The 27,405-nt window shown below is 37.3% G+C and overlaps 2 protein-coding genes and 1 non-coding gene across 4 annotated transcripts; all 3 read left to right on the top strand.

Moving 5' to 3' along the window:
* Positions 1-110: 110 nt before the first annotated feature.
* Positions 111-13,618, top strand: LOC120108914 (la-related protein 6B-like). The gene is made up of 10 exons (XM_039122624.1): positions 111-611; positions 2,037-2,118; positions 7,843-7,937; positions 8,118-8,189; positions 8,284-8,363; positions 8,444-8,540; positions 11,337-11,384; positions 11,452-11,520; positions 12,536-12,679; positions 12,898-13,618. The coding sequence occupies exons 1-10, from the start codon at positions 195-197 to the stop codon at positions 13,159-13,161; spliced, it is 1,368 nt and encodes a 455-aa protein (XP_038978552.1). The 5' UTR covers positions 111-194; the 3' UTR covers positions 13,162-13,618.
* A 2,580-nt stretch (positions 13,619-16,198) lies between these two features.
* Positions 16,199-16,272, top strand: TRNAI-AAU. Its single transcript has one exon. It is a non-coding gene; the product is annotated as a tRNA-Ile (tRNA).
* A 2,381-nt stretch (positions 16,273-18,653) lies between these two features.
* LOC103724338 (endoglucanase 12-like) lies at positions 18,654-25,897 on the top strand. Of its 2 annotated transcripts, none has more exons than XM_008815566.4 (6): positions 18,654-18,833; positions 18,969-19,436; positions 20,497-20,804; positions 21,796-22,393; positions 24,003-24,175; positions 25,281-25,897. In XM_008815566.4, exons 2-6 carry the CDS (start codon positions 19,061-19,063, stop codon positions 25,680-25,682), a joined length of 1,857 nt encoding a protein of 618 aa, XP_008813788.1. In that variant the 5' UTR covers positions 18,654-18,833; positions 18,969-19,060; the 3' UTR covers positions 25,683-25,897. The 2 variants fall into 2 exon arrangements, with proteins under 2 accessions (XP_008813788.1, XP_026656287.1); XM_026800486.2 differs by having other exon boundaries at positions 18,939-19,436.
* The last annotated feature ends 1,508 nt before the right edge of the window (positions 25,898-27,405 follow it).

The raw sequence follows: 27,405 nt of genomic DNA, 5'->3' as shown, positions 1-27,405 counted from the left end.
TGTTTTTATTTAATGTGGTATCTTTGGAAAACCGCTTCCTTCCTCCGACCCATCTTTCCTGTGCGGGGCCGGCGTCTTTTGGGGTCAGCCTATAAATACCCCACGAACGATGCCTTCGTAACTTCGAGAATTTCCTCTCCGCTGTTCTCCGCCCTCTGGGGCTTTTATTCAAAACCCTACACCAAGAAAGGTAAATGGCCCAGGAAATCCTCCACCAAACCCTAGAAATCCCCGAAGATCGGGCCTCTGGCGATCGATCGGCGGAGGATTCCGGCGACCCTGCGCTCTCGCGGACCGCCTCCTCCAGCCGCCTCAACGCCAAGGCGCCCGAGTTCGTCCCCCGGTCGGCGGCCGCGGATCGGATCGATGCACGCAAGCCGCGGGTGGTGCCGATCCACCACGGCCCGTCGCCGGTGATGCACCCCTACCACCCGGCGCCGCCGAGCCCGCCTTTTTTTGCTACGGTGCCGGGCTCGTTCGAGTACTATGGTGGTGGAGGCGGTTCGGGGTTTGGGGAGCAGGAAACGGCTCCGGGGCCGGCCGAACAGGATCCCGCTCCGGGGGGCAGGGAGGGACTCTCGGAAGAAGTTATTCAGAAGATTACGAAGCAGGTGAGTGCTTTCTCGAATTCTTTCTTTTAATTTTGTGTTCCCAAATTCTGATTTTAGAGTCTAATGTAGTATTTCATATGCTTGAAGGAAATACTATGAAGTATTGATTTTGAGTTGATGAAATGATAGACGGAGTGACTAGCAAATTGTGAGAATCATTATCAATTGGCTGTAGTTTTATGTAGAATTCTAGCAATTGAACCAATCTTTGTGGAATTTTAGCCATCTGAGCCATCCAGGTTCTGTCAAAATATTTAACAAAGTGCTTGTATATATATATGGTTTGTACCCCTATTTCAGTATAAGAAAGCTCGTTTCTGTATTGTTTGACCTCTTTGAGAGTGATACTTGAACAAACAATCCTCTTTATAAGGCCTTAAACCTTTGTTTTACTGTAGAAATCTCATTCTTATGCTGTCAGGCACCAGATGACCATTTGAATTGTTTTATATGATTTTCTGAACGTATTTGGCTTTCAATACTTGGTTGACATGTCATGAAAAGCATTGCCAGTGCTGTGGTTTTGAGGGCCTCTTTTTTTGATTCGAGCAAACTGACTGTCATGTTGACATGACTCATATTACTTTTTGTGGCATAATCATAGTTTTGGTTTTTATTGTCCTTGTCTTAAAGTTAACTTGAGGAACCCCGTTGAATGCCATATTTGTTGGCTTCATTCATAGCCAATCCATAAAAATTTCACATAGGTTTCAGGACTGAGCTTCTAATGAGTGGTGTGTCTTTGTGTGGTAGATAACGTACATTTGTCTGAAAAGCCTTAGTACAACCGGCCTATAACAATGTCAATATGCCTTTTGAAACTTTTTTTCCTAAAAAACACTTGGTGGTCCACCTTTTGAATGGGATCAGCTTAGAGGGTTGCTCTATGATTTAGTTCTGATGAAACTTGTACACATTTTACAATGGACTCTCAAGTTGATGTAAGACTTTCTGAAATAGTGGATTAGAGTATGATGACTTCTCCTTTTTTGAAGTTGCCTCTTCTATGCTTTTTTGTCAGTTTAGTGGGTTACATTATGGTTGAAACTTGTACCCATTTTACAATGGACTCTCAGGTTGATGTAATACTTTTTGAAATAGTGGATTAGAGTATGATGACTTCTCCTTTTTGAAGTTGCCTCTTCTCTGCTTTTTTTCCCGTTTTAATTATTAAATCAAATTCTAAGTTTAGGTATAAAGTAGCTGAACATGTTTTTACTTGTAAGAAATAACTGTATAAGAATCACTATCACTCATATTGGCTTTTGTTTTCCTGCTTGTGTAACTCATTTTTTTGCTACATTAGCTTAATGCTGCAAACACAATTCTGATGCAAAATTCACATGTATGTATGATTTTATAAGATCATGCTATCTGAATATAACTTCCTTTTTTTAAAAAAAATTCATTATTTGATATTTGCAGGTGGAGTATTATTTCAGTGATGTAAACTTGGCTACCACTGAACACTTGATGAGGTTCATTAGTAAAGATCCAGAGGGATTTGGTAAAATAATTTTTGTTAATTAGATTTTGATTTTTTTATTTCTTTTGTTTTTATGTTTTATATTTTTTGGTCTGAGATATGCATAGAATTTTATTTTTATCAGCCCTTTATTAATAGATAAACTTATCTCCAGCTATCATGATCAAGGTGCAATTTTTTTTTAATGCTAAACTGGTCATGCTATAGACATGCAATTATAATGTTCCCAAAATAATTTGAAGGTTAGCTATATTAGAATTTTAGACCCCTATATTATCTATTACACTTTAGGTGACTAGGCTGTCAGCAGATGTCGATGGGATTCCTTCTTAAAGGTGGAAAGGGATGATATCTACTAGTCCTGTACAATGGATGGGCTTAGGGAGAATTTTTATTGATGAGTAGCAAAAAACTTGGGACTAAGGGCTATCAGTTGCATAGAGGGTAACAGGGTTAAATCTTTAAAGTTTGTTCATGCTTGTTAAATTCTATTTCTCCAACCACATGCACAAAATGGGGTACCATAACTCATTTAAAATACAATATTAAAAAAATTAAGGATTGTGGGATCAATAATATCTTATTTTGTCTCTATCTAGTTGAATTAAATGTTCCATAATATATTTCACCCATGTACAATATGTGCTGGGGAGGGTATTGTTTGAGTATTTAAGTTCACTGGAACACACAATCTACATTGGTTTTTTATATGTGATAATCCTTTAGAAGGTGGAAAGCATGATGTCCAAGATGTTGTAATTCCAGGATTGATGGCCTTTTTTATTCCTTTTCCTCCTATATTTGCCATTTAAATCCAAGTCATTATATTTTCCACATAGATGGTTATTGGGCATCTAAGCACCCTTTGAAGAATTCTATTGCAGCTATATTAGTTGTGTTGCATTAGTATAAAGCAAAATCTAGGTGGCACTGTATCATAACATCTTAAGTACTATCCAATTCTTAGAATTCCAAGGAAAAAAATACAAGGAGGCATATGATAGTGATATGACATATAAGCTATATAATTCTTACATTAATTCAGAATAGAAGAATTGCTTGCAAATGCTGATAGTCATATGTCTATTAATAAAGTTGCCAGATTCAACATATGAAACATTTCTTGTAAACAAAAACCGACAACATTTTAGGATTATGACATTTAAAGCATCATAATTATTTGATATCCTGTACTTCCATTTAGGATGTGATTAGGAAATGCATAGCGGATGTGCTCTAATAATTAAGACATTTTGAAGGTAAGTCGTAAATCGGCAATTCTGGTGACTCCTATATTGTCATTTTGCGTGTTAATTTAACATGGTTTTTGGTTGGAACTTCATTTTTTCTACTTTATTTTTAAATACCTTGATTGTCAAACTCCTATTTTTATAAAAAGGTTAAGTATACTTATGGATTATTTGAACAATTATAGGCATGTCACATACATTTATACCAATTTTAGTTCCTTTTTTCTAATTTTTAAATCTATGGAATAAAGTATATAAAAATTACTTTGTTAGCTTAGTATGTTATCCAAAAGTAACCTTATATTGAAATTTGAATGATAGGAAGGAAATCTGCTTGATTAAAAATTTCAATTGTTTTTTATGAATTTAACACACCTTTATACGGATTCACAAAAAGGTAAAGAGAAAATAAAATCATAATGCTTGTATTAGAAAGTATTAAAATTGTTTATAAAATCAATTGCTGCGATTGCTATAGCGGTTTTATATGGTGCTTGGGTATGGAGCACTCGATATATCGATTGAAAACCTGCTATAGCAGCTGTTATGCTATTGCTTCAAAGTGCGCTATTTATTTCATAATAGGCTGGATTAATTTCCAATTGGATGACTCGGATACATCTAGTTCTGATGCTCAAAGTGCAAACCTCCTGAAAGTAGTAGATGATGATTGATCATTGAGATAATCAATCAGCAATTTGTGATTTGATTGTTTTATCCAGACTCTAGTGAAGCTTATTATTTAGCGGTGATGATGTTTTGTTGGTGAATTATATTATATGATTAGGGACACTTTTTTTATAGTTGATGCTATATTCTGGACATATTAATTTATAGTTGATGTTATGTGATGCACTTTTTTATATCATTAGTGATGTTATTATGTTTGGTGGATGACGATATTTGTCATTAGATTATGGAGCCTCAAATTATATGGATGTTGACATGATATTATATTTTTACGTGGATGATATTCTATAGGTTTGCTCATGATTTCTTTTTTGTTATTTTTTGCATGAGGATGATGTAAAATATTATTTTTTGAAACTTAGTAAGAAAAAATACTTTTAGTAGATAGTGCTTGCTATATTACTAGCTATTTGCTATTTTTTACTAAATCCTCTAGCTGCTACGTGCCTGCTATTTATCTTTTAATACATCCGGTATCATTGTAGTCATAAGTTTTAATCTGTATCATAGTGTATTGATGGATGCATTGCATTAACATTTTGAGATCTACATTGCTATAGGGACACCAGTGCCAAAATGGGTTAGAAAGGAAAAAAGAAAGGAAATGTGGTACATATTTTCAAAAGTACATTGCCAATAACGTTTCAAAAGTGTACATATTTTCTTATATATGGTACATATAGACATGTGGATGATGAAAAGGAGGCTTGTGAAACCAATTGCATGCTTGCCTGACTTGGTGGTGAAAGAGGGTTTATGGTGGTTCTGGTTGGACTTACCGTTGGTGCGTGGTGGTTGTAATAATGGGAAAATTATATGGTTGTCTAGAAGGAAATATAGTAGTATAAGTTAAGCAATAATAAGTGGTTCATGCTTAAATGAGAATTTCCCTTTGTTAGAGAAATGTGCCTAATTGAAGATGGGTTGTTTTTGAAGTAGTAGTGTGTAAAACCCTCTGTTAGCCCTCGATTTATTTATTTATATATTTATTATTTTTGAAACTGAAGCACTTTAACCTATGCATACATTATTTGCCTAAACCATGGTGGGTGTCAAAGCACATGCGCTTGTGCATATAAGGAAATAGATCTCTCCAAAAAAATTAAAATAAAGAGATGCTTGTGAAACAGACATATGGATGAACTTCTGGAGAGATTTTGAAGTGGGTGGCGACCCTAAATAGAAGTTTGTTGCTACTAAGATACTTAAAATAATCAGCTGATGCTGATGCTTATCAAAGAATATATTTTATATTCATTGTCAATTGCTTAGTGGTATTTTTTTTCTCAAAAGAGATGTTTGCATGCAAAACCACATGGATGTAAATTTAGGAAATTTATGGTGCATGTTCGACTGAGACGAGTATTTATTAATTCTTGATATAGTACAGAAATAAAACTAAAAAATTGTGAAATATGCAAAAGTATTAGCTTGAACAAACCCAAGTAAGTGGTTTCTTTTTTTTTAAAAAAAAAACTTTTGCAAGGGAAAGTTCTCGATTCCCTCAGCTTACAACCTGACACCATGTCTCATAATAAACTTTTCTTCATGGTACTTCATCAGAATTTCTAGATAAGATCTTTGAGAACATGTAGTCTTGATGAAACGATGTATATTATGGCAACTTTTTTAAGGAGGCATATCAAAATATCTGTGTATTTCACTCGTGTATGTATGTATTATTGACATAGATAATGATTGCCTTTTTTGGTTGTTTAACTAATGTTGTTGATGATGTGAAAGCTTTTAACTATGGATCTAATGAAGAAAAAATGAATTAGAATTCTTCTTGCATCGTAACTTAAGGAAGATTCATTAATTTCATTTACTTTTTAGTATCAAATGGACATTGGGAACATGTAATTGATTAGTCACGGGCATCGTACGATTGTGCTGGTATGTAATAGTGAGTGAAAATCTATTTCAAATAGGAATTTCTGGAGTATATATCAGAAAATATGTTGTACACACACATGGTAGTTCAAACTTGAGGTTGTTTACACCCTTGTCAAAATTCTGAGAAGATTCAAACTCCCAAAGAGGGAGGGGGGGGGGGAGGTTTGTTTGGTCAGTTACATACTCAATGTCACATGCATTAGCCTATCAGTTGATAATGTAGAATTAGTAATAACGATAAGTAGCTCATTGATTTTTGCTTCGTAATTGTTAACAATTTGCACGCATTTAAGATGTTTCTTTTTGAAAATGGAAGGCCATGCATGATGAAAGGTTGAGGGTCCATATTAAGAATGTTGAGGGTGATGCGGCAGATAGCAAGCATTGAAGTAATCAATGGCCAAGATTTGGGAGATGTTCAAGATAATTAGCTTATTATCTGTATGAAGCATTGGATTCAACACAATTAGCTTATAATATTAATAGATGAAAAGGTAGCGTAATCTTGAATAACAAATAATGGAAACAAGTACCGCTAAAGGATGCCTATCCATGTTGTTTCACCTCCACATTGTGGGTATTTGTTGACCTTTCCACATATCTTTCAGCCCAACAAATTGTCCAACATAATGATCTTTGACCCAAAAGTTGTAAGATATTGACATGGTTGACTTCTAATATTATCAAATTTCAAGTATCATCCTTTTGAAGAAGTCCATAGTAAAGACCCCACTAAATACAAAACCATATCACAGAGTTTACACAAGCGAACCATTATGAATTGACCCTTATATGTTACTTCCCATTTATTCTAGTGATGGTTAATATTTCCAAACGAACAATTTCAACTACGGATAACAATTTTTTAACTGAAATAAAATCACAGAAGAATCGGTGGAAAGCTTTTTCTTGATTTTAAATGCTTTCAAGCAAGGTTCGCCGAATCAGTATTAGAGTCATACCAGCTGGCAACCTGTTTGGTATGGTATTGGTATATACTATATCCGAGAGGGAGAGGGAAAGGGGGAGAGAGAGAAGGAGAGAAGGGGGGGGGGGAGGTTGAGGATTTCGGATCCGACTGTGGGGACTAGGAGAGTGAGGATACACCTAGCTGGGACCTCATCATCGTCATCAGACATGGATGGGACATTGTCAGACGACATTATCAAAGGATAGAGGTCGGAGGTGGAGATAGGAGAGGGGGGAGAGGGCAGGTAAAGGCTTCGAGAGCCTTGAGCCATCTGATGGCTCCGGATCCGACAACAAGGATCGTGAGAGAGAGGACTTACCTAGCTGGGATGTCGTCGTTGTTGTCAGACATGGACAAGATGCTGTCGGTCAACGAAGGACAGAGGCTAAAGGAGGAACTAGGCGAGGGAGAGAGAGGGGAGACGAGGGATTTGAGGATGTTGGAAGAGCCGAAGAGAGCTCCGAGGGAGGGATTTATAGCATCTCGATTTGATCGGCTGAACCATGCCGATGACCTACTGGTCTGGTTCAATACACTCTGAAACTGGCCAGTTTGGCACGTTTCGGCAAACCTTGCTTTCAAGAAAGAGAATAAAGACAATGATAGTATAAGGACACCATAAAAAGATCAATAAAACACTACTATTGATCGAACAATACTACCACTATTGCAATACAGTTCTGCTGTATATGGTGTATTATGGTTTGCTCGGTCGTCAATCCTGAACAAGCTAAACAAGGAATTTTCCTTTGGTTATTCTTAAAAATTGAATGGCTGTATGACTTGTTCACTTGTTCCTTCAAAAATATGCATGGATGTACTCTCCTTTTGCAATATGACATTTCTGATCGAGTGAAAAATTATAAAAAGGAAAATCTAGGCTACCTGCTTTGATCAAGTTGGCCTAGTTATTTAGAATTACCATTCTTTTGTGTGCAGTGCCAATATCAGTCATTGCAGCATTTAAGAAAATCAAATCCCTGGTTCACAACAACTCTCTGCTGGCTATGGCTCTCCGGACATCATCAAAACTTGTAAGTTCTTCAGCCATGCTTACCTGGTTTTAGTTCACAACCCATATGCCAGTCAAACCCTCTTCCCGCAATTCTGCTGATACAAACACATTTACCAGTCTAGTCATCAATATTACACTTATGCTAGTATTATGTTGTAAATGTGCCATCTATCATGCCCGTGATATGGTTATTTTGCAGGTCGTTAGTGATGATGGAAAGAAAATTAGACGGCAACTGCCTTTTACTGAACTAGATGTGGAAGAATTGCAGGTTACATATAGTCAGTTCTATTTGGACTCATTCATCACTTTATGTGTTCTGATTATAAATAATGAGTTTGCTTGTTCCCTTTTTTCCCTTTTAGTCACGCATTGTTGTGGCTGAAAATCTACCTGAGGATCATTGTTACCAAAACCTCATGAAGGTTTTCTCTGCAGTTGGGAGGTAGAGGTTTCTTTTCATATGTAAATTTGCTATCTATAATTTTTCAACATTGTTAATTTAAAATCAATGCTGTGATGCAGTGTAAAGACGATTCGTACATGCTATCCTCAGACCACAAATGGCACAAACGCTCAAACTAACAAACCAGCAAAACTTGACATGCTTTTTGGCAACAGGGTATGCATCTTTATCTGTTAATATTTTTATTTGATCAACGTATTACATTGTTAAAGGGATACATCATACTTCTGGATCAGTCTGTATATGATGAGTGCTTACTCTGTGGTCCTCTGCATTTACTGTACAAATTATGCTTTTGGCATAACTAGTCATAGGGAATAATTTTAAAGGATATATCCTTTCTGTTTGGACCATTATTTATGTTTTTTTCCATGTTTAAGATTTTATGTCAGATGTTTTCAGTTTGAAAGGATGTATGTACGAATGTTTTTTCAAAAGAAAGGGAGAGTAGATGTACATGACTCGTCAGTGCTTTATAGCCAGAAGTAGGAGACATTGTGCCAAGAGAGAGATTTACATGACTCATGTATTAGAAACCACCTTATTTGCTATCAACCCTATTTTGCATCTTAATATGAGATCATGCTAAACAAGCACAAAACAGGAATAAGTAAATGCAGTGGTGTCTAGTAAACTGAACAATGGAGGAACTATATGGCAGGCTTACTATCAAAATGAGTGCACGAGAGCAACTAGAAATAACAAAGTATTGAGTTCACCACAAATGAAATTAGTAGAAGACAGTAACAAGCAAAATAATGGTCCCATGAATGTCTCTGCAAAGACGTACTAAGTTGAGGTACAAGATGGAATGTGCAGGTCGAGTGAGCACGTTTGGCTAAGGATTGTGGTTAAACAATCTTAGAGGTTAAAGTAGGCTTATTGTCTCTGCAACTAGCAATCATGAGAACAGTTGCTGCAAAGCATTACCATTATCTGATGATGTCGGCACAGCCAGTACTTAGTAGAATTACTAGAAGCATGAGAGGAAGAACATCTTGAGTAGCAAGGACAAAGCTCTATGCAGGTAGATTAAAAACAACTCAACTCAACTCAACTCAACTAATCGTTAATCCGTAACTTGTTAATGTCGGCTACATGAATCATTTTCCTCCATTCCGCTGTGAGTTAGGATTAAAAACAACCATTTAAAATTTATCTTAAGCCAGATGGGATCGAAACAGAATGCATGTTTGCTATGATTCTCATACTGCCTACATTTTAATCTTGTTGGCCTGATGGCTCTTTATAGAAGCCTTATGGGTTTAAAATGACTGATATTAATGGTAGTGCCTGGGAAATTTAACTCAGTATCCATCAGCTTGAGAAGGAGGAACATTATAAAGGCATCTGGGGCTGAAATAAGTGTAGGTTTGGCTGGGATCCAGCACACTTTCCATTATGATTTTGGGTTTCTGAATCTTGGCGATGCTTTTGAAAATCAGGCAATGACATGGGCACAGAAATGATGATGCAAGATCCTAATTCTTTCATGGAGGGGCTATGAATTCCATGATTTATGACTATTTTTTCAAGTTTCAATGAAGGATATAATATGTTATGTTTATATTTCTTGCAGGAATTAAGAAGCAGTAATTCTTATCATACACTATTTAAGGGAAATAATTTCTTGTGTACATGATACAGAACTGATCTATATGCATAAGCGTACCACAATTTTGTTTTCAGCCCTACAGAATTTATGATGTCAGTACATTATAACGACATACATCACCTGCCAAGAAGATCCATATTCACAAGAAGTTTGTGGATTTCAGATTTATTTTTTGATTTTGAATATATTTGTTTGTTTCTTTTTCTCGGCCATGCAATTGTGCAAGGCATGAAATAGTAATGTGGTGCATAAACAGGACTTCTCCAAACTCTGTTAAAATGTCTACACACTGTTAAAATGTCAGATTGCCATCCAAATAAATATCTCGCATAAGCTATATACAAATAGGTGCATACATTAATGCTGGGCTGTCATCTGTTCTCATTCTTCATCGAACCCTATAGAGATCGTATCGATTCTTATCAAAGAAAGATAGGTTTAACTTATGAGCTGAAAGGCTCTCATACTGTTTGGAGGGCAGGGGGCATAGATGCCAAACCTGACCCCTATCTATCGTCTGCTCTGATAAGAAGATGACTCCTGCTCTGGTTGCTGGCTTGCCGGGAAGGCATGCTTAAACTTGACAACTAGCGAGAGCGGGGAAGCAGCCGTGAAGTTCGTGTAATTACCCCTGAACTGAACGGTGCGAGCGGAAAGAGCTCTGTATCGGGTACGTCGACGCCTTTTTCCTTAAGGGAAGAACCCCCTCGTGTCGAGGTCCTACGAGGTACCCACTACTCGGAGTACCCTCCCACCAAAAAAAGATGTGTGGTTCGGTGGAGCTTCTTCTATGGCATCAATGCCATTCTCTGTCCATCAATCCGATTTCATTAAGAAATTGAAATCTTTCATTTTCTCGGGAACATGCAACTGTTAAGAAAATAGGCAGCCTTTTCCAATTATGTTCCAACATCCTTATCTTCCTGATTCATGGGATATGTGCGAAATTATGTGTTATAGTTTTGGAGTTGTTTTTATTAGCCTGTTACGTGGATTTGTCTACCTTGTCACATGCCGCATATGTGATTTTTTGTGCAGCAGCAAAGCATACCTCATGGATCTGACATTTGCAAACATATTTTAAGTCTTCATGATTAAATTCTACTGTTGAAGTGTAGGTTGATACTTGTACATCTACAGATTAGAAGAGTTGCATTCTTTTCTTTAAAGCCTATTATAATTTCAGTATGTTTTAGACTCAATTTCTCTGGTAAGACTCGCAGATAGCCTGCTTAGAAATGTTCCTTTTTATAATGTAGCACAGATGTGTGTGTTTTCGTGTATAAAACTCCACTCGTGTTCGTATTTTGACTTGTTTTATTTAATTTTATGTACAGTTGCATGCATTTGTCGAGTACGAGACTGTTGAGGATGCTGAGAAAGCAGTAAGTTTTAGGTTTGTATATTCTTGTCACATTATCTTGTGGTTACATTGGTTTTCCTGGCATGCAGGTTGCTGAACTTAATGATGAGAGGAACTGGAGAAGTGGGCTCCGAGTTCGTTTGCTGCTTAAATGCATGGTATTAACATCTATTTTTGCTTTCCAACTGTATAGATATGTATCTTCCATCAGATGCCATCTTCACTCTTTGCAAGGATTCTTTCATTGATCATAAAAGAATGCTTCAATGAAGGGGTATTTGCCTGTCCTGCTGTTGTATCAGTAGGCTATTTCATGCATGTGTTGGGAAGCCTTAAGTTGAACTAAGAACTGGAGACAAAGGGAAAGGGAGTTAGCAGATCCCAGAATCCAACAATTCCCAGGGATTACCACAAGGCACCTTTTAAATGGAACTTGGCTTCCCATGTACGAGCATCATTGGGAACACTTCGACTAGAATACTACTATGCTGTTATTCTCTTCAACTTTTCACTCTATCTGTTTCTATTCAAATATGGGATATTCTTCAAGCATCATTAAGGGGCATCTGAACACTTCCTCTGGAATCATAGTCATGCTGTTAGTTTGCTCTTTCTGATATATGTTTAGTAAATCATTTTGTCATTAGATTGCTATTTGTAAAGCAAAATTTTGAGAGGTTTCCAATATCTGACTCTTCTTGGGTTATAGATGGAAAATTCTTGAACTGATATTATACTGAATACCTTGTACAAATTTGCAGACTAAGTGAAGGGAGATGATAGAACATTGTAAAGATACCATGTGTTGATATTTCATCATAACAATAGGATAAACTTCAAAATTATTAGTACAGTATGTTGATTCTTTTGGAACATATGTTTGTAATAAAAAGGTAAATATATTATGAAAAATATCTGATCTTCTTGATTTAAATCGTATTTGTAAATACTGGTATATTCTAACCCATTTTCTTAAGCAAACAGGGCTTGAAAGCTTGCCAGAATATTTGGATCGCTATTTCCCACTGCCATTGACGTTTCTTGCTCTCTCTCTCTTTTACATCAAGTGCATTTCTATGCTTTAATAACATTCCTTCAAAGGCTTTTAGAAGGGTCAAAGAAAATCTTTCAGATACAAATTGTTACTGATTTTTTCCTCAATTGCAACTTCAGACAAAACATGGGCCAGGTCGAGGGAGAAAGGGAGGGCATGAAGGTGATGTTGATGGAGAGGACGATGTCTCCACATCTAACCTGCCAAATGAGAAGCAGGTGGAAGATCCTTCTCAAATATCTGAAGCATCACATGATAATGTGGTAAGGAGCCATAATTTCCAGTTCATTTTATTTAACTGAATTTAGTTTATTACCAAACAAAGTTCAGTTTGCCAATCATTGCTTTACCCATAGTTCCTGGTTTTCTGCTCCATATCTGATACATCTTTTCTTTATAGCAAAAATGATCAGTTTCTTATTCCAATTAAACTTAAATCTAGCTTTTCGACATAGTTTTTCTAATTAGTTACCTTGGACAGGGTGAGGCTCTTCTCAACGAAAGGGATGGTGGATTGAGACGAGGAAGAGGTCGGGGCTGGGGAGGGAGGGGTCGAGGACGTGGCCAGTACAACAGTAATCGTAATGGTGGTCATATGGTTGGCACACCACCCTCGAGCCATCCCATCCACACTGAACAATCTGTGGTGGCTAACAGGCAACCTCCTGGTCCTCGCATGCCAGATGGGACAAGAGGATTCACCATGGGTCGGGGAAAGCTGGTAACCCCTGCCAGTATGGTTTAATGACCGCTCTATAAATGCGTTTTCCTGAAAAATACATTTGGTGTGTTGTTGATAGAAAGGTGTTGTAGTGCTATTGTAGCTCTGGCTTTGGTTTTGGTAAATGCCTTCTCTTGGACTTTCTGATTAGACTTAAAGTCAGATCCGTACATTTCTACCTCTTGGGAGTGTTTTTTTGGGGTTTCTGAACTCCAGGTGCAGATCCAGTGTGTTTTGTTTTGTTATTTTACCTCCTTTAGTTGATAGTTCTGGTATATATATATATATATATATATATATATATAAATAGATCAAGGTGATTCCGGACCATAAATTTTAGTGCAATAACTGGTAAATAATGTATGCTGGATTTACCTTTGTCATAGTTCTATGCAATAAAACTATGTTGAAAGTCTCAAAGGACATCCTTGGGTGTGTTTGGACATACTGAAAATCGATGGTATGTTGTGGTTCTAAACTTCATTGGGGATTATAAACTTGTTTGTAATCTATTTGTTTGGTTATATGGTGTGATTTTGTATCTTCATTGATATTGTGAATTTGTTAATGTCTAGTTGGTAGGATTTTCCAAGAGCAAGATTTTTCCCTTGGTCGTCTAGTATCTTTTCACTTTCTATTGTTGATCTTACAGCTTGGAAGTACCTTGTAGAACTTCTCTGCTTTTAATGAAATTTTAGATTGCGTTTGAACTTTGAGCCTTGATTCAATCAAAAGCTTGCACATGCATCTCCAGACCTAGTGCATAATTCTTGAAGTTATGTATCTGATATCACTGGTTAAAGTGTAGGCATGAGCATACATGTAGTAATATATTATCTAAAGTTTAGAGGGTCATGAGTGGTTGGGGAAAGGTTACTTCTGATTGTCTAGTCTTGTTGGAATTGAGAAAATAACGATGTTTGATATATGATTAAGTGATTATTTTCTTTTTATTTTTGTAAGGATATTTTTTTGTAGGAATATCAGAATTTGATAAGTTCAAACTCTTGTGAAAGGTTTCTTCAAAACTTAAAATTATTATCTCAAGGTCTTAACAAAATGCAATGGTTTATAGGTCATGGTAAAAAGCTGTATCTGTAATTAAATGACAATATCCTTCTAATTTTTCAAAATCCACAACTTGATGATCTCAAGCTTTTAGTACTATTTATAAGAAATCTATAACTTTTTATAGAAATAGTAATTTTGTTAATGTGCTCCTAGGCCTCCAACGTGGCTGGACTGGGGCAAGCCAATTCTTTCCTATTAATGGCATATCCTATCCTTTCCTATTGATGTGTTTTATGGTTTCTAGGCTCCTAGTCAGTTCCATGGTTTGTTTTTTCCGTCTTTAACTAACGAGCCATTCAAGTAGCATCGTCGAGCACAAAATGAGAGGGGAAAATACATGATCCAAAAGTGAAGAATTAAAAAGTTATAGAAAATGGTTTTAAATAGCCGCAAATCTGTTCTGCTGATATCTTTTCGTAGCGCAATTCCATACCCTATGTTGATATGTTCATAATTTCTTTTGCTCGGAATGAGCCCTTGCATTTTCCTTCAAGAAAAAGAAGATATTATCTCTTTATTAGTTTGATAAGATGTTTTATTTAGATATGAGTAAGCTGTGACATTTTATATCTAATTTCAAACCCATGTACTATAGGTTATTTATGAGATTATGCATGTCTTTGCTTTGATTAAAGCGTACAAAGCTTTGCAAGTATCCAAATCAGAATCCAAACAATCCAAAGCAAACCTGACTCAGCTCAACTATTTATTATTTGAACATAGTTTAGTCTGAGTGAGGTTTGGGCAGGCCAGTCAAGTTGAGCTACATTAACTTGATTTAGTTGAGGGTTTAGTTGATTTGGAGGAACTACATGCTTAGGTGGACTAAAAAGCGAGCTAGAATTAGTTAGATTTTGATTGAGTTTTGTTTCCGGAGCCTTCAACCTGAACTCAAACCTTTTTTTTAAGGTATTCACCAATCCAAATCCAATCCAATTTAGCAATTTATATGTCTATGCTAATCCAAACCACATCTTAGATTTAGTTAGTTCGAGGTAACCTAGCATAGCACTTCTAAATGGTTTTTCCTTATTTCTTCAAAAGTCATTGAGTTGGGTTCTTGTTCCACCTAATTGTCCTTTCCCATCTCAATTAATAGAGATGGATACCAACCACAGCTGAGTCAAGCCACCAGCTGGTGCGCAAACAGACACTTTTCTACAGCATGATCATGTAATATATTGACAGATATTGGCCATTATTTCACGCGCGCCCACGCCTGTACATGTGACCGAACATCCCAGCCTAACCAACCCCTTTCCACGAACCATTACTTGCTGGCCATGCCATAACATGCCAATCAAGGACCATGCCTTGCTACCAAGAACCATACTCTGTCACACTAGCCAACACCATGTTGTGCACAAGAACTGTTCAAACCGTGTGCCTCAAGCGAGCCCTGGCCTTGGCCACACGCCACCTAGCCAAAACCATCTCCTCTCATAATGAAGATGGGTCATACCTCAGCCACATGGACACCCTTGTGAGGACTATAAATAAGCCATATCAAAAATACTCGGAGACTTTTTTTTCCCAAAAAACGTTAGATTAGCTCTAATTTAGCCATCGGAGGACCTTCGTCGAAATTCCCAGCCAAAGCTTTGTGCAAGTACCCCAGAGCGCAAGAAGGCTCTCTTTCTCCATTTCGGTCGGCGTCTTCTCAGCTTTCTCCGGCGTGGTCACCCTGAGGCCAAATTTCAACTCCAACAGTTACCAATTTAAAAGTCAGTGTTGCATGTCAAACAACATCAACTGACATGGTAGCACCCAATAATATGAAGACTGGAACCAGATTAAACCACTTCATGGCAAGCACAACTACATGCATACATATATGTATTTGTATATATAGATGAGAACCAGATCTCCAATGCTGCCGAGCGAGTGCACAAGTGTTAAGATTTGCATGGAGATGTGGATGCTAAATTGCTGAAGAGTGGTAGCGAAATAAATTAAACATGATAATATTAATTTTCAATTCAGAAATTGTGGCCTATTAGCTCAGTTGGTTAGAGCGTCGTGCTAATAACGCGAAGGTCGCAGGTTCGAGACCTGCATGGGCCAAAATTTCTATTTTTGGCAAATCCTATTTTTGCCACATTATGCTCACATATTTTTTGACAAATATACTTTACATTTATATGTACTATATTTTTTTGACAAATATACTTTACATTTATAGGTACTATATTTAAATAGACTTCCTTCATATTCATAGAAGTATTTCTATCATACTTGTAAGAAACTTTAATCATTAGGATCATGGTTATTCTTTAAATGCTGCCCTAGATAGACTACATGAGTTGCATATGTCATGTTTATATAAAATATTCCTAAGACATTTAGGAAGCTTCTCAAGTTCAAAGTATGGAAATGTATCGAACTTAATTGTAGCGTGGTCGAAAAGAAATTAATTTTTTTTGCCTATATAACTTTCCAAAGTTTAAAATGACATATATGTCCTTTTATTTTTTTGATAGAACGGACGGACCATACATATCTAGTATGGATATATCTTATAAAATTATAAAATAAAATATTCCAAAATAGAAGTGAGATAGACGATAAATCGGTCCATAGAATCTATCAAGAATTTTGTCAAGATTCTATGGACTGATTTATCGTCCAGAATCTATCAACTAATTTAGTGCCCTATTAGCTTCTCTATAGATATGCCTGACTGCCAGAGGCATATATGCCTCTTCAACAATATAAAATCTACAAGTATTCCTTTATGTGATCCTAAAAGTAGGGGCACTATTCACTATATCATTCCACCATTTTATTCCTTCAAGTTTTTTTTTTTTTTACATATATGCTCTTTAAAATGATTGATTAATTCTTTTTATGCTGCTTAGTAAAGCCACAAAAAATATTATTGGAACAATTTCTTAAACATACTCTTAAATTTTAAAGAAAAAAAGTCAGCGGACATAATAAATTTTAACACATGTAAACAAACATTAAAAATGACAAAAATGAACATAAAACAAAATCTGATCGAAATCTAGTGAGGACAAACTTGAACCTATGTACATGCTCATATATGGGTATACACATTGTTAAAATATTTGCAAAAGAAGACAAAAACAAGAGAAAGAGAAAAAAATGATTTTATTTCTTTTTTTCATCATACTTGGTACATCTTAGGAGCTATATATACTTGTATACAGACTCTATACAAGAAATATAATATAGGCTAATACATGATCACACTAACAAAAAATGCCACTTTAAGGTGGCTCGTAACCAAGTATTAGTAAATTAGAATGGTCAGTTATATTAATTTTGCCTTGCACATTTTTAATTGTTTTTAAATACAGTTTCAAAATATATATCAAGAATAAAAATATAATTTTTGACCTGTTTAATAAATAGATCGAATTTGGGTCGATGAATTTTTGATCCGATCCGCATCTAATCCGACCAGTATCTGATCCGATCGACTCGATTGCCACCCTAGGTGTGATCAAAAGGGCACCAGACTTTTAGATTGCATCAAAATGAAGTATGATGAATTAATTAAAGGCACCAATTGGCTCGGTAAAGCCTTTGAAGTTCCACTCTCTTTTAATTTTGGCCAGGTTTTCTCCCATCTTAATTTTCTTTAAAAATACTGACGAGTTAACTTATCAGTTGTGAAAGATAAGAAATATATAAATCAGATCACTTTAGTTATCAGGTGGGGGTGCGTGCGTGTGCGTGTGCGTGTGCGTGTGCGTGTGCGTGTGAGATAGAGAGCATATCTTGCAACTGGAGGAAGATAAGTACAAGGCTTTTGCTACCAAAAACGACTTAAAAATGAGTACATGGCGACTTCCAAATGCCGTCGGAGAGTGACATTTTAGCTGGAAGTGAGTGTAATATGCATCGTCTCGAGCCGAGTTAATCTCTTCTTGCAAATCAGCCCTTCACATTTTATATTTTATTCTGGTTGGGATCTAAAGAACGTTTCTCACGAGTGTCCTGCTTTCTAAATGGGTAAAGTCGGGCTTCCTTAGAATCTGAGCCTCAAACGGGCTTCATTTGATTCCCATCCAAGTAGACGGCAGGCTCTATTGGCACGACTCCTTTTGGTCCAGAGAAATGGATGGTTTCGGTTTATCTTGCAAAGGAATGAAGCATATTAATGTGGGAATCACATCACGCGAACCAAGTACAAATTGGACGTACAAACTAAAATTTATAAATTATTTTGGCATGAAAGTTCCATATCAATTCACAATTACCAAAACTATATGATTATGATTGCAATTCCCTAAAGTACGACGAGAACTGCCTTGCTGACGCACCAACTTACCAATTTTAATAAACTATATCTCCCCCGGAAGCCAAACCTTCTTACAATTTCCAAAGTCAACCGTTCCTACCGACGACTTGAAAGTGATCTCAAAGATTATTACATCAAAAAAACTACCCACCACCCTTCTTTGCGATCTCTCTCTCTCTCGTCTTCAGGTCAACCCTCCTGCTCGCCTAAGAAAGGACTAAGAGGGAAGAGAGTTTCTGCTCTTCCCTAGAGCTTGAGAGCCCTCTCTCTCTCTCCCCCCACCTCCCTCGACGAGAGAAAAATACTCATAAAAGCTGGTATCTGGAGGCCTCTGATCACTGCTTGACAGCTTCTGGTAGTCATCTACTCATTCATCACCTCGATATACATCTTTTCTAAGTTCGTTTGTTGTAGCTCGTAATCGAGACTTCTAACTTGGCATCCTCTCCATGCAAATTAGGCCATTTTAGATTGTTCCGAATTCCTCCAGGAAACGAACCATGTCCTGTTCCATTGAAGTTGCTGCAACTTCAATCCACTGTTGAATCCCATGCATTAATTGAGTTAAAGGCTAATACCAAGATGCACTCCGGGAACCATTGGGGTGGCACGTTCGAGATTCATGTCGACCCTGTCACCGATGACGAGCACGGCCGCAGCATGGATTTGGACCGAGCGGCGGTGTCGCGGCAGCAGCTGGACGAGACGCAGCAGAGCTGGCTGCTCGAGCCGCAGGACAGCAGCAAGAAGAAGGACGAGTATGTCGACTTGGGCTGCGTCGTCTGCAAGCGCAAGGTGGTGGGATGGATCATGTGGACTGCTTTGGTTGCATTTGTTGTCATCGGCATACCCATCATCATCGCGAAGTCATTACCGAAGCACAAGGAGAAGGAGCTGCCACCGGACCAGTACACCATGGCCCTCCACAAGGCCCTCCTCTTCTTCAATGCACAGAAATGTAAGATCCTGACACTTCCATCTTCTTCTTGTCTCGCAACTTGTATGGATCTCTGGTTCATGATTTCGCTATCGATCTTCCAAGAATGGGTCGGGGTTCTGTATCAAATTATTAATCAGGATTGGAATGCAGCAGATTTGTGGCATCCTTGCAGTCCTATATATCTTATTTATATCGATTAATTTGGAAGGAAAATGGTTGCTTAATTTTGCAAGAACCAGTTGGAGAGGTATGGCTCATGGTCTATATAATTCTGTCCTCAATCTAGCAAATTCAGGTTTCCTACTTCCTTTGGCATATTGGATCAGAGTGGATCTTCTGCAAATAAGTTCTGCTTTGATGCATGTTTATGAACATGCAATCCAAGACTAATTCAGATTTTAATGATTGAAATGTGGGGTTGATGAATTGACTTTTCTGCAGAGTGAGATGATTTGATATTATTATCATTTTTCTTGGGCTCTTGATCATGTATTAGTCACACTTCTTCTAATTGGAGGAAACAAATAGATTAAAAACTTGGCGCTTCTAGCTAGCGCCTAATCAAATACGTATGCCAATATATACTTCTTATAAGAGTACCGTTCGAGTTATTTCTGTATAAGATGAATCAAATTTTATATAGCAAAGGTTGCTCTTCTCCACTAGAGTCTTTAAAATTTCTGTGATAACTGATAGTTCACTCTTATATTGGGCATTTGTTTTCTCCTGGATGAAGACTTTCTTATACTAGGCTGGTGCGAAGAAAGAAAATTGTCTGATCGCTGGACTAGTTAATCGCCTCTGTTTCTTCAGATCATGCAACTAAAAATCTGAAAGTGTTCAAAATATGCATAAAAAAGATGTCTTATTTGCTGGTCTCTGTCAATTCTTAAAAATACCGATGAAACTAGAGGAATATGTCTGGAGTCACAGGAAACTAAAAGATTTTTTTTTTTTTTCTCTCAGGGCACTGTGTTTAAGCACCAAAGCAATTTTCAGAATTCAATATCCCCTCTAGAGATTAAAGTTATGAATTAATTTTCTAATTTTTTTAGTTGTTGTTGACTCTTTTGATCAGCTGGTCGCTTGCCAAAGAACAATGGGATTTCTTGGCGTGGAAATTCTGGCCTCAAAGATGGCTTCGATCAACCGGATATTGAGGGTGGGCTTGTCGGAGGATACTATGATGCCGGGGACAATATAAAATTTCACTTCCCCATGGCCTACTCCATGACACTCCTGAGTTGGTCAGTGATAGAATACAGTCATAAATACAAAGCAATTGGAGAGTACAACCACATCAGAGAACTTATAAAATGGGGGACTGATTACTTGCTTAAAACCTTCAATTCTTCTGCCACAACCATTGACAAAATCTATAGCCAGGTAAGAAGGAAACTATCATTGTGGTTACGCTCTGGTGATGCATGCTCTCAGGTCTCTAATACGAGGGAAATGTCTGCTCTGTTAGAAGGGTTGAATTTTTCATTCTGATTAAGATGACAGACAATTTATTCAAAGCTTACTGGGGCAGAACTCCGTTCTGAATTCATATGTTCCAATGGAAGTTTAGACTTATTGATATTCGTATGTTTTATTGTTATTTTTTTTAATGTAAAATATGATATATAAGCTAACATTATCATTTAAGTCATTGCAATGTTCTATTAAAAAATGTTCTTTCATGTTAACAAATTATAGTTTTGATCCTCAGTTTCTTCTTTGAAATTCTTTCGAAATGTTTTCTTTAAATTACAAATGCAGAAACAATACTTTTCTAGGATTACAATTGTCATAAAAAAGATATGCTTCATCATTATCAGCATTTATCTTCATCCTGATCCCATCGGTTTTTTTTAAAATTTCTAATGTAATCCTCTTAACAATTCAATGAGACTTCAATCATCTATTAAATTTGGAAGAGCCTTTCCTTACATGCAATGCCTTTGTTTACAACTAATCTCAGATATTGCTGTCTTCTTATTTTACCATCTTAGTGCTGGTCTATTACTTCTACATGTGGAAATAATCCATTCGATACAATTCTAAAAAAAACCCGGCATTTATCCAATAGACTTTTATTAATGAAGGGAATCAATAGACTTTTATTGCCATTTTGCCTATGAACACTACAGTTACTTCACACCATCTCCAATCAGTAAAATTCTTGCAATGCACAATCTATCACTAAGCCTCAGCCTGCAAATATTCTTGGCTTCCAGTAATCATATATGTATGAATCTTTGTTTGCAAACCATTCTCATTAAGAGCAACCTCCAGTATTATATGAGACTTTTCTGTATCTTTTCTTAGATTTGAATCCATGCTAACTTCCCCTCTTTCAGGCTCTCATCATTTTTTCTTCTTTCATCATCAGGTTGGCGAGGCAACAAATTCCTCGACCGCACCAGACGATCACTACTGCTGGATGAGGCCTGAAGACATGGACTACCCCCGAAGAACACAAGTTGCCAATTCTGCACCAGACTTAGGAGGCGAGATCGCTGCTGCACTTGCTGCTGCCTCCATTGTATTCCGCGACGACGCCGCCTACTCCAAGAAGCTCATCAGAGGCGCAGCAACAGTTTACAAGTTTGCGAGGGGAATGGGTCGCCGGACTCCCTACTCCCGGGGGAACCCATACATTGAGCCCTTCTACAACTCAACAGGTTACTGGGATGAGTACATGTGGAGTGCTGCATGGATGTACTACGCCACTGGAAACAGCAGCTACATGAGCTTTGCAACTGATCCAAGGTTGCCGAGGAATGCCAAGGCCTTCATGCGGATCACAGACCTTGGGGTTCTCAGCTGGGACAACAAGCTCCCAGCTGCCATGCTACTTTTAACAAGGTTCAGGATGTTCTTGAACCCGGGATACCCTTATGAGGAGTCTCTCAGAGGATACCATAATGCCACAGGGCTCAATATGTGCTCAGGTTTTAAGGAATTCAAAGTCTTCAACTGGAGCCGAGGTAATGTGCTTCTAGCATTCTTCATGAATTCATCATGGTTCAAGGTTTGTTTCATAATGACTGAATTATTTGGAGGCTAGGATAATTTTTTGAGGAATAAAGCTGATGAAATGCCACAGCTAGCCATGTTAGAATTCTGAACCTCTCCCAAGAACAAGCTGGAGGGATTTATGAAATTTCATGAAATTTATGAAACGAATAACATGTGTAGCTAATGAAACAATGGGCATTAGAGAAAGATAATTAGGATTGGCCTAACTTTACCATGCAAGAGTTAGGATGATATATGGTTCCCTTTTCTTATTGTTCTTTTTGTTTGCACTAAGTTCATAAGATCTCCGAGTATTGACACGAAGAAACCTTGTGCAAGTCCTGAATTCCCCATGATTCATGATCTCGACTAATCATCAATTGGCATTCATTATTTCTTTTCAATTGGCATCGATTGGTAGCCTGGACACCATACTACCATTGTATGTACACTAGGGGAAGTGAATCATTCTCAAATAACTTGTTAGTTTACCAGGGGGGAAGTTATTCTCAAATAACTTGATAGTTTATTAGCTATGATTATAATAATAACAAAGCAATTGTGCTTTCTTTTAAGCAAAATATTATGGTTCACTTGATTATACATAGCTAAGATGATCAAGTGAACTAAGAGACTATAAAACTGAGGACAATGTGAGAACGGCATGAAACAGGAAAAAAATAGAATCAAGTTTCATTTCGAAGCAACATGTATTCTTTTATTAATTATTAGTAAACATTGATACATGCTATGCACGTGAGACATTTATATATATATATATATATATATATATATATATATATATATAGTATTTTTGGAATCTATTTACTTGAATTTAATTTGGAGTCCCTTCCCTCTAGTGCTCTGGAGGCAACTAGGCATACTTCTATCTAATGTATGGTTCGGAAAAAATGTACTACCCGATATTAAGAGTCCAGCTTCATTTTCATGTACATTGTTATCGCAAACCAGGGCATCCCTCCCTCTAGTTGCAGTCCACGGCTTCATCTGCACTAGAAAATAATCTATGCTGCATGGTGGGATTAAAATGAATAACAAGAAAAAATACATGATCACGAGAGTGGAGAAGCGCAGGTAAAGGTAAAGTGGGACTCTATTTCTCTACCTTCTAGTCAAGAGGGTTGGACGAACGCAACTGCATAGACGTGAAAGCTGCTTCTAAATTCCTTGAATCTTCTAAGAACAAATATAAGATACACAAGTTCTTAGCAAATAGATAGCAGGCGGTCATGATGGATGTATAGGCATCTGCTAATATTTCGATTTCAAAAGATGCTAACCTTGATTAGTTTCAGTTTCCTCCAACATCCTAATTTTTGTTTTCAGTTTACTAGTTATTGTGTGATAACATCCGTTCGCTCCTCTACCAAACTCCAATATGAGTTATATCAGCATCAAAAACACTAGATGCATGAAAAGCTCCTGCAATTTTTGCCCACACACACCTAAATCATGTGATCTCGCGATTATCGCACACATTTTTTTTTCTCTAATGGCCTTTATTTTGAAATATCCTTTGCTCAATGATTCTCTAAATGACACAGTGGAGGCATGCAGGTGGACTAGTCCAACTGAACCATGGGCGGCCTCAGTCATTACAGTATACGGCGGCCATGTCGTTCCTGGCTTCCCTCTTTGCCGACTACATGGACGCCGCCAATGTCCCCGGCTGGTATTGCGGGCCCTACTACTTCTCCACCACCTCCCTCCGGAGCTTCGCTGCCTCTCAGGTTCCCCTCAACCCCTTCCTAATTTTTTCATGCAGCACTTAATCTGCTTCATTTAATTCCACCTACCATGAAAATTAGATGCCAGCACTTGTGCAAGAGATGGAAAGCACGAAACAGAGTGCTAAATCATTGAGACTGTGTGAGAAATGATAAATAATTTTGAAGAAGTGAAGTGAAGTGAAATTTTGCATTAACAAAAACAAATTACCTGCTGTTGATTTTGTAAGAGAAGAATTATTATTTTATTTTATTCTTGCAAAACAATGTACATTTAGAGATGGGTTTTTCGAATGAATATTCTTCTAAAAATTCAAGTTTGCATGGATACTTTCTTAAATTTTATATTTATTTCTATACCTTCATAAACATTGTTTTTTGTATAAATGCTCCTAGCATGACGGTCCTTTTAGCACCGTTAATAAAAACTATATTTTTTTAATTAAAAATAAATTAAAATTTTAAAATTATTTTTTTATCGTCCATCGCGATTGCATTATAAATGTTTTTTTTTTTGTGTGTATCTACCCATTAAGAGTGTTTTAGTCATTTTAATTTGAAACTGTTAATTTTTTAACGGCATTAGATGACATATATGCATATGCAAAAATAAGCATAAAAAATAATAGAATAGCAAAATAAGTATTTTACGAGGGTATACATACAAATATCAATTTTGGAAGGATATTCATGCAAAATTCGATATTTAGGAGAGTATTCATTATAAAAAAAAAACTCTTTAGAAATTAGTGGATAATTTTGCCACCTAAATACAAGTCACCTGATAGATATTTAAAGTACTTGATATACTTTCCTTGAAAGCTAAATATATCTTATACATACATAATACATACATACATACATACATATATACATACATGCATATAATATTTAATATATATTTGTTTATACTACCATCTCTGGAAACAAAATTATCAGACCCTAGATGCTTGTTTTATGCAAAATCTATTTTTGATTTGGAAACTTCCATTTCCCATCACTTCTCACAGAGTTTCTCTGTTAAGCAAGCTTTAAGAATATGGCGTTTCTCATCGCTTTAAGCTTCTCTCTGCTGCGCTGCAGCTAATTAGCCATCCTGGTATCGCAGGTGACCTACATCTTAGGAGACAACCCAGAGAAGATGAGTTACGTGGTGGGTTATGGCGAGAACTACCCGAAGCACGTCCACCACCGCGGCGCGTCCATCCCCGACAACGGCGTCAAGTACTCATGCGCCGCCGGGTGGAAGTGGTTCCACGCCAAATCGCCCAATCCCAATGTGATCGCCGGCGCCATGGTCGGCGGCCCTGACCGTTTTGACGTCTTCAAGGACGCGAGGCAGAACTACGGCTACACTGAGCCCACACTCGCCGGCAATGCAGGCCTCGTCGCAGCACTCGTGTCGCTGACGAGCAGCGGCGGCGCCGGCGTCGACAAGAACGCCATGTTCTCGGCTGTGCCACCGCTCTTCCCGGCAGCACCACCCCCTCCACCACCATGGAGGCCATAAGAGCTCATTGGCTTTTATGCATACTGCGGTTATGGAGGTTTAAAGTTCCTTGGATTCGTTTGAACTTGGAACCATATCAGAAGTAACTTTGTTTGGAATGTTTGCAGCTGTACATGAGGTTCCTCTTGGGACCTGCACTCATGTACACTGAGAACTGAAAAGACAAAAAAAAGTTCTAGTATGTGGTCTCGTCCAGTAGACTGAGTTGAAGTTAATGGGGGTCAATACACTTGGATTCTGAACTGGTCATATGCTTGCAGCATATCATGCGAACTATGAAACAGGTTCAATCCTTCCAACCATAACAAAGAGACAGCACCCTTGGAAATCATATTCAAGAAGACAGAAAACGAAATCCAAAAGAAAAGAAAAGAAAACTCTGCCAATCAATTTAATGAGGAAGGAGGCCACATGATACACAGCTAACAGGTGTTATCAATCACCAATCTGAAAGAGTATTAGCATTGATGATGAGTACGTTGCTCTCGAAATCTACTCATGCTATCAGATTGAAACAGAGCATGGATGGTAAACCAAAGAACAAAGCATTATGGTGCCAAGGACATTGCTTCTCACTTGCAAGTTCGATGAGAATGAGAGGGATCAAACTAAAACATAACACTACGACAGCATTATTCTCTCACCTACCTTCCATCGGCTTTGAAGGGATCAACCAAAATAAAAGGCTTTCAAAGGGATATAAAAGTGCTCTTAGATCAAGATTTAGGAGTGCCTAGCAATAATGTTGTCGGCCACGTCTATAATTGAAGAGAGGAGAGGAAGAAAAATTGGGAATAAATTGTGAAAACCCAAGACCTACAACTCTTAACACCTCAAATTTTCTCGGCATATCTTTTCGATTCCGAAATAGTTTTGAATTTTTGTTTTATTTGGATATTGAGAAGTGATGTAGCATATATTTGTCAACCTAACCTTAGTATATGCCGACATCATCCTGACCTCGGTATTGGCCGAAGTGCTAGTTTGACCCAACCGAACAACAGAGAAGAGCCAAATATATCCAATTCAAACCTATTTCAGAGGGTTAATGCCCATTAATAGCGTGATCATGATCTCATCAATTTGGGAGCGGCAACAAGAAGTATCAACTAAATTCTATGGACATACACAATTATGATTATTACTTTAATAAAAACCGTGTGCGACATGATCAAATGTTTAATTTTGACAATCGGCACGTTCAAAGATTTTGCTTTAAAAATGCTTATATTGAATGGGATTACAGTTTTGCAGTCAGAACTATTGAACTTCCTTCTGCACTCAACACTGCCTCAGTTTTGCACCCCTTATGTTCTTGAGAGATCCGCTCACTATTTTATCACTTACCATTATGCTCCCTAGATTTTGATGATTAAACCATTATCACCGCATTGGGAGGAACTATGTCTTTCTTTGGTTTGATCCAACTATTTGCTCAATCTGGCTCAGATCATCTGCACAGTCAAGTAGCATCTGTACATGGCCATATCTGCCCCTCCAAACCCATTCAGCACTCTCCCAGTTGTTTTTTTTCTATGAAAGTTCAAGACCAAGTTCCAACACTAGCGGCTCATCCGCAAGCAACTTACAAGGAAGATATTATTACTCCATTTATTAGTAGGGATGAAATGTTGGAATTCCCTTCAAAGATTGATCTGAGAAGATCCTCACAACCCAAAAGGAAAAGTGAAGCCACCAGTAGTAACAACCTGTTTAATATGAG

Source organism: Phoenix dactylifera, unplaced genomic scaffold (genome assembly GCF_009389715.1).
Source record: "Phoenix dactylifera cultivar Barhee BC4 unplaced genomic scaffold, palm_55x_up_171113_PBpolish2nd_filt_p 001635F, whole genome shotgun sequence".
In the NCBI taxonomy this organism is placed as follows: Eukaryota; Viridiplantae; Streptophyta; class Magnoliopsida; order Arecales; family Arecaceae; genus Phoenix; species Phoenix dactylifera.
The sequence above is the reverse complement of the archived record's forward strand: the minus strand, read 5'-3'. Positions and strand labels throughout refer to the sequence as shown.

What these genes read in the sequence shown, in the direction of transcription:
- LOC103724338 (XM_008815566.4), top strand. Translation starts at nt 19,061, where the DNA reads ATGCACTCCGGGAACCATTGGGGTGGCACGTTCGAGATTCATGTCGAC. An exon ending in TTGACAAAATCTATAGCCAG is followed by an intron (nt 20,805 to 21,795) that starts GTAAGAAGGAAA and finishes TTTCATCATCAG; the next exon opens with GTTGGCGAGGCAACAAATTC. An exon ending in AGTCTTCAACTGGAGCCGAG is followed by an intron (nt 22,394 to 24,002) that starts GTAATGTGCTTC and finishes GGAGGCATGCAG; the next exon opens with GTGGACTAGTCCAACTGAAC.
- LOC120108914 (XM_039122624.1), top strand. Translation starts at nt 195, where the DNA reads ATGGCCCAGGAAATCCTCCACCAAACCCTAGAAATCCCCGAAGATCGG. An exon ending in TTCAGAAGATTACGAAGCAG is followed by an intron (nt 612 to 2,036) that starts GTGAGTGCTTTC and finishes TGATATTTGCAG; the next exon opens with GTGGAGTATTATTTCAGTGA. An exon ending in TTGAGGATGCTGAGAAAGCA is followed by an intron (nt 11,385 to 11,451) that starts GTAAGTTTTAGG and finishes CCTGGCATGCAG; the next exon opens with GTTGCTGAACTTAATGATGA.